This window comes from Carlito syrichta, unplaced genomic scaffold (assembly GCF_000164805.1).
Source record: "Carlito syrichta isolate Samal-C Ts95f unplaced genomic scaffold, Tarsius_syrichta-2.0.1 Scaffold314364, whole genome shotgun sequence".
NCBI classification, from domain to species: Eukaryota; Metazoa; Chordata; class Mammalia; order Primates; family Tarsiidae; genus Carlito; species Carlito syrichta.
Genome location: NW_007258460.1, coordinates 697,290 through 710,217, shown reverse-complemented (window position 1 = coordinate 710,217; position 12,928 = coordinate 697,290). Strand labels below are relative to the sequence as shown.

Below are 12,928 nucleotides of genomic sequence, written 5' to 3'. Positions count from 1 at the left end.
CAGTATTGTTTCCATTATATTTCAAGTGACAAGAAAGTTTATAAAAGACAGGGCAGTTTCCTAAGTAAGAAATGACTTGTACTCAACAGGTAAATAGTGTAAAGTGTGTGCTGCTTTCACATAATTGATTACCTATGAGGACAGAGAATGTGTTTGATTTAAAAAAAAAAAAAATGAGCAGATTAGATTTTTATCTTGCTTTACAGTCACATTTTAAAAGTGTTTACTTGCTTCCATACTGTTCCTTTGGTTCAGTTTGTCCCCTGCATGTCTCTAGATCCTCACCAGTGATGTGGGTGGTTTGATCTGGGTGAGTAAGTTTGATGAATTGCAAACACTCTCTCCTTTTTATTCTCTATGGAGCTATTACTAAAGGATGTCTGAGAAATCTTGAAGTTATTTTACTCTTAAATATAGTGCCCCAGCTGTGTTCTTTTTTTTTTTTCTTAAATAAGACACTAATGAGCTGTTGTAATTATTATAGTGATTGATTGACTGTTACTTTTATAATAGGGGTAAACAGAACAAAATGAATAGAAAAGTGTCTTTTCAAAATAAGAAATGTCTTCTGCATAGCTGAAACTTCAGTTTTATTTTGCAGTTAAAAGTGACAGTGTAAAAGAACACTTCAATCATTAGCTATACCTAATTGCAAAGCATAGAAAATTACTAAAAACTTTAATATCACAAAAATAATAAAAAGTATAGCAATCAGCAAAGAACTTGATAAGCAAAAGCAAATTAGGAATAAAGCAATGTTCCTCACTTGAATAGAATAGTAAGACAGAGTAGTATACTTTTTTCTTCATTCTTTAGTTTTTCACTTGCAAATAAAGTCTAGTGTTTCAGTTTTTGGGTGTTGGTTATAAAGTCTGGAAAGTGAAGTCATTAATTTATATCATTTGTAAGAAATGGTTTGTAAGTTTGGTAAGCAACAATCTCAATTCCTTAAAACATATATTTGTAAGCCATTAATTATGGCACTATTCTAAACTGAATTCTGACTAACTAGGCAGAAAACCATGGAAATTAGACAGGGAGAGACCAATTTTGTGGCCTATCTACCAGAAACTAGATATCTTCCTCTAAGCTTGTTTCTGGGTGGTTTCTTTCCAAAGTAACCTGCATTTGGCCATATGTACCATCAATAGAAAATGTATATAAGCACAAAGATTTGGATTCTTATTGCTAACCTAGATGCATTAGAAACAAAATCTAGACCATCGAGTAAAAACACTGCCTTGGCACAAAAGTGTGTATGTGTTTGTTTTAAGGAAGTAGAAGCTCATTAATAAACTTCCCAGCTAGGTGTGAGCTACCAAGTATTACTCATTGCACTATGAGTGACAGGACTGGCTATTCTGCTACTAGTTCCCATAAAAACTGAAGCTGAAAGCACAATTCCCACCTACTGAGACAAAGCAAAACACAAAGTAAAGATCAAAGAGATTATGAGGGGATACACTCTAACATTCACTTGGCTGTAGTATATAAAGAAATGAATCCAATTTGGACACAGATTTGCTTCAGGATAAAAATCAATATAGTTTCATGGGAACAAAACAGAGACTTTCTGAAGGTGATTTTATTTTGAAGTGTTTTGCATTTATTTTTTAAGATGCTATTCCCTGAGCATCTACTATGTTTCAGACACTATTCCAGGTACTGGGGATTCAACACTAAACAAGTCAGATATAATCTTATTAACTTATTGTTTAGCAAAAAAGAACAATTTTTAAAAGTTTTTATGTATAGTTAATTTCAATTATAATTATGTGATACAAAGAGAAATTGCTATGGAAATGTGAAATAAAAGAGAATAAATCTGTCTGGGCAGCCAAAAAAGCTTCTGGGAAATGACATTTAACTAAAAGTTGAACAGTGAGTTGGGAAATCGCCGGCATCAGCAAAAGGATTGAGAATTGAAAGAGTTAGCCTTTGCAAAACTGAAGGAAGCCCTATTTGGCCAGAGGGGAGTTTCAAATACTGCCTCATAGCCATTTTAAAGATTTGGGACCTTTATTCCAGGAGAATAGAGAGTTGTTAAAGGAATTTAATCAGATCTGCAAGACCTTTCAGGTAGTAGCTACACGGAGTTGATCTCTGTCTCTCTGAAATGACACTTATTCTAAGAGTTAAAGTTTTATATTGTGTTTTTAATAAGTGGAAACTATTATTTAGTGATTAGAAAGGTATGCTTTTCTTGAGTGTAACTTTTAGATAAAAATTCCAAGCAGATATTTGAGTGACTCCTATTTACATGCAATCAGAATGAAAGCTACTTAAGAAAGCGGGTTCTGGAGCCAGATTTACTGGTTTTACATCCAGGCTCTTCTTACTACCTTGGGCAAGTTACTTAATCTTGTGGAACTTCAGTCTATAAAACATGGTATAATAATGCCACCTCTCTCATGAGGATTAAATGAGTAAACGCATGCAACGAGCACTTAAAGACTATAAGATCCATAATGAGGACTCAGTAAGACTATTAATAATAAAAGTAGTAATAGTTAACAATTTTTTAAACATATTTTTTATTTTAAAATTATGGGGTACAGTTAAGGGTTAGGCATACAAACATGCCATGTGCAGGCACCCCTGCTGATGAGGTAGTTAACACTTTTTATAGAGAGAACTGAAGAAAGATGCTAAGTAGGCTTCAGAGTTTTAAATTTTATATATATATATTTTCACTCTCAATAGTCACCATTATTTCATTGATACTGATGGCTTCAGTTGAAGTAGTAGAGAACAACACTATCTCTTATGATAAAATATTACATATTTGATCACCTCATTTTTTAAGTCACAATTTCTGATATTGACTAGATAAATACGCTATCAAAATTATTTTAAAAATTATTTTAGGCCGGGCTTGGTGGCTCAGCCTGTAATCCCTGCACTTTGGGAGGCCAAGGCGAGAGGATTGCCTGAGCCCACAGGTTCGAGACCCACCTGGGCAACTTGGAGAGACCTTGTCTCTACAATAAATCAAAAACTAGCCAGGCGTGGTAGCGCAGGCCTGTAGTTCCAGCTACTTGAAAGGCTGAGGTGAAAGGATTGCCGGAACCCAGCAGGTCGAAGCTGCAGTGGCCAGGAGCGTGCCACTGCACTCCAGTCTGGGCGACAGAGTGAGCAACTCAAAAAAAAAAAAAATTATTTTAAAATTCATTTGAAAAGCCAGAGCTTTAAAGTCACCATGGTATGCTTACAATATTGATGGCTTAACTTTCACTGAAGAAAAAAATCTCATTATTATGTACTTTCTTCCCTTAATATTAACGTATCTGCTAAATAGAGCTATTAAAGCATATTGATTGCTATAGATTGAAAAGTCCTCAAACACAGCTTTGTTTCAACTTTAATCAATAGGTTTTGATTCACGTTGAACAAACTGAAATTCTAAATATTTTCCCCTTATACCTGGATCTAGAATTATTGAATTAAAATTACACCCTTCCACTTTCTGCTTAGCTTGATATCTTTTTGGCAAGCACTGATTATGTCAATTTCTTTCAGAATTGAGATGCCTCAAGATTTTTATTTTGTAGATTTGTCATGATTATTAGAAAGAAGTATTTGCTTTAAAATCATAGAGTTTAAAGTTTACTTTTTCTTAACTGAATGCTACATGTTTTAATTTAGCTATATTTTACCTTCAATACATTTTACACTTCTGTCTTCTCAAATGCTGCATCTAATGTTTGTTGACATTGTTGTCTACCTGATCAGCCAACTTTGTATTATCTATCTGCCTCACCTGCCATTTGGGATTTTGGGAATCTCTTTCCTAAATTACGGAAACTTGACTCTTCAAGGAATCTTGACAGTTTGTATCAGAAAACATAACAAAACAAAAAACAGAAAAAGAAACCAAAAACAAGCATTACAGGAAACTCTCTGCCTATTGTCTTTCTAGATTTTTGTGTGCTTAAACGCTTTATTCTTACATTTTGTTCATTATAAGGCATGGGTATATTTTAACTCCAAGCATTCACTTTTTAGGATTATTTTAGAAGACAAAAGAAGTGAAATATTTCACACCGAATGAAATTGAAAAAAATGTGATGCTAAAGAAATTCTCAAGATGGAAAAATGGTGCTTTAACTTGACATTTTAATACAAGTATCTTCTTGACCTTAAGTCAATTGTGTTTAATTCTAGCATAAAACTAACCATCATTCTCTGAGGTGGAGCAAGTGGTAAAAGACTAAAAAAATGACAAGTATTTCTCCCCTAGGCAATGCTTGTTGAAAAGTCACTATCCTGCTGATATTTGAGGATGGAAATATAGGACTGTCTGCTAGAGTATAATTGAATGGATGCTTTGTAAAGCCAGGGTCATGAAGCAAGCTGTTTTCTTTTCCTAGGAGGGGCTGTAAAATGTTCATAAAAGTTGCTCTATGAAGCCTGAGGTGAAAAATGGCATCAACTGAGGAAACTACATATGCTGCCTGAAATGTTTTAGATTTCTAGGTTTGGCCAGGGAAATCTGTATAAAGAAAAAAAAGTTATCATAAGAAACTTTTGAGAGCAGTCTCATGGCATTATTTTAAAATAACTTCACAGATGAGGATGGTCATGACCAACAGAATATAGAACTAGCATTCCCTTTACAATGGGTCATCAGAATCAACCTCCTTATTTTCACAAATTTTGCCTTACAGGAAACTAAGTTCCAAGTCATTCAACTGCCTTGCCCAGGGGTACACAGCACATCAATGTTAGTGTTGGGACTTAGACCCTATATCAAGTCTAAGTTCAGAGTTCTTTTGCATTACTGGATTCATTCAGGACTGTAAGAAGTGCTATCGAATGTACAAGTTCCTGGCCCCATCTAACAGTCACTCATAGCTTATAGATATAATTTCTTCCAAATGAAATGTTGGAAAGTTATTGTTTCTTGTAACAAGGGTCCAGTTGTATTGAGATAACTAAATTATGATTATATATCCCAACAGTAACATCTCCTATCCCCGATTGGGTCCTCATTCCTATTTTTTATTAACCTCTTGCCATATACTATTGGCTGTTGTAGCCATGCTGTCATAAATTATCTATTATTGATAGTAATATCTAGAAAGAGAACTCATACATTTTCTCTTATACAGATATGTTGATGGAGAGAGATTTTCAGAAACAAATTATATTTAAGTTTCTATTTCTATTGCACTGGTCAAATGATTTGATTGGAATCTTTTTTTGTGTGTTAAATTCTTTTATAGGAAAGTAATTACATCATCCACTTTAAGTAAATGTAAGTTCAGTTATTTAGTATTGAGCTTTGCTTCTAACAATATATACTGACACATTGTTGAGCTTATGAAAAGAAAGTTTAGATCCATACTATATTCAGGATCTAAGATCATTACATGGATATAATCCAGGAAAGAAAAATAAAATGAAACTACAGAGATTGTATTCACATGACACTCTAAAAATACAATCTAAACCGGGCTCCATGGCTCAGCCTGTAATCCCAGCACTTTGGGAGGCTGAGGTGAGTGGATTGCTTGAGCCCATGAGTTCAAGACCTGCCTGGGCAACTTGGCGAGACCACATCTCTACAACAAATCAAAAAAATTAGCCGGACGTGGTAGCGTGCGCCTGTAGTTCCAGCTACTTGGAAGGCTGAGGCGGAAGGATCGTCGGAGCCCAGCAGGTGAAGACCGCGGTGACCGGGAACGGCCACTGCACTCCAGTCTGGGTGACAGAGTGAGACTCCAATTAAAAAAAAAAATACAATCTAGTATTTTATACTGCTATTTTAATTCCAACCATCTGAATGAAAGAGCAGTGAAGAAAGAGATGGGAGTCTATAGATGGCTATGAGAATGTAAAAGAACTTGCAGGAAAAAAAAAAAGAGGGAGGAATCATCTTCCCTATATCTGGGAATTGGTAGTTATATTTATTTGTCTTTCTTCTTGATGAAAACAAATAGTTTGAGATTCAGCCCCTGGGTATTCCTATACTTACCACTCAAGTTTCTAGGGGGTTCTATGATTACATGGAGTACCTTAAGTTCCTCTGACCAAGGTGTGCCTCATCCTTCTTGTGGTCAGATCAGCTAGTTTGTGATGAACTTGAATATATTCCAGCTACAAATGTTGGTGATTTTCCAGGGTCCGGACAGCAAGTCTTTTATTTCAAAGTTATTTTATAGGAAATGAAGCATCTGTTTGAAATCAGATTGTTTCACTTTATTAGGATTTACAGCAGATATCACACAAATTGTGTTCACTTTTTATACTTTGTAGAAAAAAGACTGCCTCCTTTTCAGGCGTGATGAGGTGGATAGACAACAGTTTTTCATTCACTTGTTATTTGAGTGCACGCAGAGTATGCTGAGGTTATTCTGAGATCAAGATACTTTGTGGTTGGAAAGGGATAATCTATTTCCTATTTCATTTTAAACATGCCAATAACTTTGTTACATAAGGAAGACGTGGGGCATATAAAACTCCATAGAATTCTTCTGGGGGGCTGTTTTTATGGCTGATATAAAAGTGCCATGTTCTAATTTCGGAGACTTTCTTGCTTGACATTGACAATAGCATTGCATTAACATCCCAGCATAACACAAGTTTCTCCCCTTTGTTTATCTAATTACCGATAGTAATGAAAGCTTCCTTTACTCCACCAGATTCCTTTGGTGGAAAATGAGGGATAGATATTATTCACATTGACCTGGGACAGAACTAGCTTCATGGGCAAGCAAATGGTGCAATCAGTCACACAGTGCTCCATATCAGAAGGGCATCATACTGTTTAATGTTCTGCTATCGTCATTTTGAAACTTTTCATTTATGAACAAGAGGTCCTGCATTTTCTTTCTGTACTGAGCGCTAGAAATTATTTTGCTGGGCCTGAGTAGGCAATACTTGTTCTTCTTGGCTGTGATGCTCTGCCCTTGGCCTCCAATTGTACTCTGTTAATGCAAACAATCTCTCTGAAATCAGAGAAATATGCATCTTTTTAAAAAACTAGATATTTTAAAAATTAACCAAAAAACTTTCGTATAGTAGGCTTATGATTTATTGCTTTCTTAATAAACTAAGAAAAGTTTCTAAGTAGATTTTCAGTCAGGCAATTTGGTGGGTTTGTTGTTATTTGCATTCATTTTAAGCTAATGGATTCAAAATTAGTAGTGTTGGTTTTATGTGTTTTTTTTAAAAAAAGGCAATGCAGTACGCTACTTGGCTTTTTTTTAAAGTATTTTTTTTAAGTATGATTTGGGAAGAGTGTAAATTGAAATGTGTTTTCTCATTTTTATCTTGTATAGCAAGCTGATTTTTGACCAATTCTGAGACATCTACCTATGTTATGTTATGTTATGTCATGTTATGTCATGTTATGTTATGTTATGTTAATTGAAACATTAGCTACAAATCCTGTTGTTCTTAAGTACAAAATTTCACCTGGGACTATAGAGAATTTAAAAAGTATGACATTTAAAATTAGACCTATCTGTACCACAGTGCTATTAATGACTTTTGGATACAGTTCCTGCTTTTTTGGAGCCACCTAATATGTTCAGTCTTACTGCCGTCCCAGGGTTTTTTTTTTGTGGTTCCCTGGTAAATGGAATTTCTCTTTTCCTTAAGTCCTTGGAGAACTGAAGAGTGTTTGCTCACTGGCTTTTAAAGCGAGGTTCCAAAACTTTGCATATAAGTTGAGGGGGAAAAAAATCAAAGAGCCCATGTTTATTTGCTCTCATCCACACCTACAATTAGCTGAAGTTCCTTCTGTGGAGCTAGGAAGAGGAGGAAGGGGTGACCTACCAGGCATTTACTATCTGCAAGAAAGTGCTGCTCAGTGTTTCTTTGTCCTTTTTGTCAGGGACGACTGCCTCCCTAATTGTACTGCTGTAGGGAAGCACGTGCCTTTGGGAGCATTATCTGATTCCTACAGGACCTTCAAGAGTGCTTTGTATACTGACCCTTAACTTGAACACAAATAATATCTTTTCAATCCCCATCCCAGGCTGTTGCCTCAGGCTTGGATACCTAAGAGCTTTAGGTCAGCCAGGGGTGTGGAGCGTCTGTACGGGCCTCAGGTTTTATTTATTTATTTTTTTTCTCCCCGGGGTTGTCTTACCTGCAGTCTTGCCACACCTGCCAGGAGAGGAAACTGAAGATGGAGGATAGGCGAGGGACGGGAGCTATAGAAGTCAGAGGGGAGAGAAGGCGAGACAAACAGCTGCTCTTGTCAGCATGGGGATAAGTGTAAAGAGATTAATAGTTATTTGAAGAGCAAATGGGGACGTGGCATTCGGCAGCGGAATGTGAATGCTTGAATGTAATGGAATGGGCATGCAACCATTAACATTTAGACAGATGCTCTCTGGACTGAATGGAATGGCAGAGTCCATTTCTCCTTCCCATATGAATAAAATTAAAGTTTAATAAAATAACTTTATTAAACTTCAAATTAAAAGATAAAAACCAAGCCCAGTCCCTATTTCTTTGTAAGCTTATTATTCTCCATACTTTTATTTAGTCTGAATCTCTTAGAATTATATTTCAGTTGAAGAGCCAGACACATTTCCTTTATAAAATATGTACCAACAGGATTGCCTTTTTCTTTTGGCTTTTAATTTTTTCTTCCATCATCAGCTTGTTGAAACAATAAGATTTTCGTATGTCAGAGAGTTTCAAAGGGAAAACTATAGCATAGGCTAGTTGCCCCTTCTGGAAATATTTTTGACTGAGGTTTAGGAATAACTATAAGACGATGTATCTGATCAGATTGACAGTTGTGATGGCATGGGCAGAACCCTAGACCAAGAACCAGAAAATTTAGTTTCATAATCTCTACTCTGCCAACTAGCCGATACTAGGGCAAATCACTTCACCTCTTTGATAGTAATACCGTAAAGTTGTTTTGCAGATTATTATGGGAAGAAATTCATTCATTCTTTCCATAAACATGTTATTGGTACTTATTCTTTGCTTGGACCCATTCATATAGAAGACATAAAAACATCTGGCAGAGGGAACTATATCAGTTAATGTACTTTTTAATTATATCAAGCATAAAATGTTATTCCTAACTAAATGGCATTTCTCTTACACATGTTCTACTCTAGAAAAGAATAAACTGTGAAGAAAAGGAAAGAACAGATTTTTAAAAAATAAACCATGTTTGGGTAATATACCAGCAGGTTACCTTTTAAAATATATAGTTTGGTCTCCTTAATCCCATGCCCCTCCAAACTTTGTGAAACTAGTCCCTGGGGAATGAGAAGTAAGTACACTTTTGGTACGCTGGGACATAATTTAGAATCATAAGAATAAGAGAAAATGTAAAGATCATCTGATTTTGTCCCAATTGTAAAAATTCACTGCTTCAATTCCCCCCTAGAAGATACCCATCGAATGGTCTTTCTCATTCTGAACACCATCCCCTATCCCCACAGGGCAATAACAGGTAGCATTCATTTATTCTAAAGACTTTTCTTTCTTTTTTTTTTTTGAGTTGAAGTCTCACTCCGTCGCCCAGACTGTAGTGCAGTGGCACGCTCCCGGCCACTGCAGCCTTGACCTGCTGGGCTCCGGCGATCCTTCTGCCTCAGCCTTCCAAGTAGCTGGAACTGCAGGCATGCGCTACCACGCCCGGCTAATTTTTGATTTGTTGTAGAGATGAGGTCTCGCCAAGTTGCCTGGGTGGGTCTCGAACCCGCGGACTCAGGCAATCCACTCGCCTCGGCCTCCCAAAGTGCTGGGATTACAGGCTGAGCCACCAAGCCCGGCCTTAAAGACTTTTCTAAGTAACTGCTGAGCCTGGACACTGTTTGCCTCGTTTGTAAATGAGTCTATATATACTACTTTCAAATACTCTTGGGAAAACGGCACCTAAGAACTGTGTGATCTATGAAGGTCTTTATAAAACACTCACACCTCGGACTGCTCCTGGTGTGTCTGGTCTGTGTATTGCAAATCGGTGACTTTCCTTCGAGTCTCAAGTGTTGTGGACCTGAGGTCGATCTCTGTAGGTGCGTGCCTCAAATAAGGCCTTTCTTGGCGCAAGGATCGGATCTGAGGCTTAAATGGCTAACATCAAGGTTTCTGGGTATCCTTGCAGCCACAGTACACGAACCTGGGGCTCCTGAACAGCATGGACCAGCAGATTCAGAACGGCTCGTCGTCCACCAGCCCCTACAACACAGATCACGCACAGAACAGCGTCACGGCGCCCTCGCCCTATGCGCAACCCAGCTCCACCTTTGACGCCCTCTCGCCCTCGCCCGCCATCCCCTCCAACACCGACTACCCGGGCCCACACAGCTTCGACGTGTCTTTCCAGCAGTCGAGCACCGCCAAGTCTGCCACCTGGACGGTAAGAGCACCGGGCACCTGCATGCCATTAAATCTGACCCCAGAACAAGGATTGTCTTTATCACATCCCAGGAATTTCTCCCTCTTCCGAGTTTAGAGATTCCACATTTGACGGTGGAAATTTTGCCATTGAATATTTAACAATGAACCCGAGAGAGAAGAAGTACCAGTCGGTGCGAAAAGACCCAATCTGGGAACCAAACGCGTTCTAGCCAGCTTCTAGCAGTTTCCTAGTCAAGGTGTCCCTGACTGCTTCATACTGTTGTGAAGTCCGCTGTGTGAAAGTTTATGGCAAAATAAAAAGCATTATGCCAACGAGAAGTATCATAATCACAGGATATGTGTTTATAGGCTGCAGGATGTTAGGTAATATTTACTAGTCTCAGGATTGTGAAGACATAAATATCAGAATGAGATATGACTTCTAAAAATGGGTAAAATAATACAGTGTGCTAAAAATTAAGAAAATAAAATTAAAGAAGGACAAACACACTTCTACATGTAGTATCAATAAGCTATACTCTAAAGTTTATCAGTAAATTATAGCTTATTGGTATGTATATATGTATTAACTTTATAAACACTTCCTCCTCAAAAAAGCCTCTAAAACAAATACACATCAGGGCCTGATTTAATCCAAAGAGATCTTGATTTAAAATGTTTTTAAACAGTTTTCTGTATATAACTCTCCTAAGAAAGGATGCAAAATTTTCCCCCCAAATTAAAAAGGTATACAAATATTTATTTTATTACAAATTTTATTTTGTAATCTATTAAAACAGGAAAAACTTCAGGTATAAGAGGGAAAACCTACAAAGCCGGTTTTAACTGGTTGGTCAAAGAATGCACAAGACCAAAATGGCATGCATGTTTGTCAAACAATTTAAAGTTTGCATAGATTTATAGAGATGCTTTCAAATATCATTATCTAATTGGAAAGTAGTGTTGGAACTCTTTAAACAGTTTTTTCCTCTTTGGTAAATAAGTTTCTTTGGAAAACAATTCTGTTTTTTATGATATATGTACATGTGTGTACATATATATACACACACACGTCTAGTCCACTATAATCTTTAGTCCAGTTGTACAGTTTGTCAAATGATCTGTGTTCATAACACTTATTACATTCTAACATAATTTCACATTTAGTCCCTCATTTTGGCCTCACTTCTTTGTGAAGTAGGTAGAATACTATCCTAGTGAGGAAAGCTCAAGAACATGGAGTTAAGTGGCATGCCTGGAGTTTCAGCAGCTTTTGTGTAGCTGGATCTATTTCTGATTTCTGTTTTCCCCTGCTGGATTGTGTCCTTTCTGTTTCTTCCATTTCACATCAGGATTCCCAAAAGTTATCTAAAAATGTGTATTATCTCAGTTCTTTCATTTCATAGTATGAGAAGTGATTCTGTCATGGCTCACATTTCAACCAGAAAGCATAAAGCATAAGCTTGAAACATGAACTCTCATCCATGTGTTACTGATCAATTGTATCATAATCTTTAGTTTCTTTTATATTTATATTCCTGAAGATAGATACTGCAGGTGAGTAAACTAAGTTTATAGGCCTCAAATAGTTGATTTCTTGATCTAAGGAATATCCGGAATAACCATTTTATAAATGGAGCACAGATGTGTCTTAGGATATGGTCACCAGTTGTACATTTGTAATCACTGATTGTCAGAGACAATGAGGTACTTGTTTAGTTTACTCTGCTGCTACATGTAGGAAAATTTTACCAATGTACTCCACCAAAATATCTTCTTTTTAACTTAACATTTAGGTAGAGATCTCCAACCTAAACAAATTACTTGCTTGGTTTACTCAGTTAGGGCTGCACTATATTATGAGTGGGCATGGCTAAAGGGATGTCATGGGCATATTGGAGCTGCCAAATGAGTAGTTGCTTTTTCCCTTCTAAAATCGTTTAAGAACCATGGCGATGAAGCTGGATGTAAATACAACATCAGATCAGTCCTCCTTCCCCATCCCTACCTTAACTACTTCCTCCTATCAAAATCTTAAGGTTATTTTCACATTTAGCACCACTCTAAAGCACCCTCACTCAAAGCCCCTGTTTCAGAGATGGAAGTTGTCTTCCCAGTAAAGTTTGACTGTCTCTACATAAATGGTAAGTTAAAAAGAAAAAATATTTTGGTGAAAGACACTGGTAAAAATTCCTTACATGTGACAGTGGGAATATCAGTATCCTAGAAGAAAGTGGCAGTCACTATAGTGATGAAAAAGAACGTTGGTTGAGAGCCAGAAATCCTGGATTCTAGTCTTGATCATCTATATGACCTTAGTTAAGTCATGTCATCTTTCTAGAATTCAGGGTATGCCTCTGGTGAGGATGAGGATGGTGAAGCCTACTCTGTTTTCTTAAGGTGAGATTATAGTACTGATAGTCAGCTTAGAAAGTTTTTTACTAGGACTTAGGTTTTTGCTTCTCTTGGACTTTTGTTCAGTTGTCTATGGTCTACTCTGTAGATTTTACAGAAAAAGGATCTTACTTATGTATCACATTTTTTTTTTTTTTTTTTATTTTGAGTTGGAGTCTCACTCTGTCACTCAGACTGGAGTGCAGTGTCCGCT

The 12,928-nt window shown here is 36.8% G+C and overlaps 1 protein-coding gene across 6 annotated transcripts in view; it reads left to right on the top strand.

The window, feature by feature from the left end:
* TP63 (tumor protein p63) overlaps window positions 1–12,928 on the top strand; it is a 251,541-nt gene that overhangs the window by 160,406 nt on the left and 78,207 nt on the right. For all 6 annotated transcript variants that reach the window (XM_008071536.1, XM_021719295.1, XM_008071534.1 and 3 more), the window contains one exon: window positions 10,085–10,339. In XM_008071536.1, coding sequence (XP_008069727.1) covers window positions 10,085–10,339 — 255 coding nt within the window. The remainder of the gene's footprint in view (window positions 1–10,084; window positions 10,340–12,928) is intronic.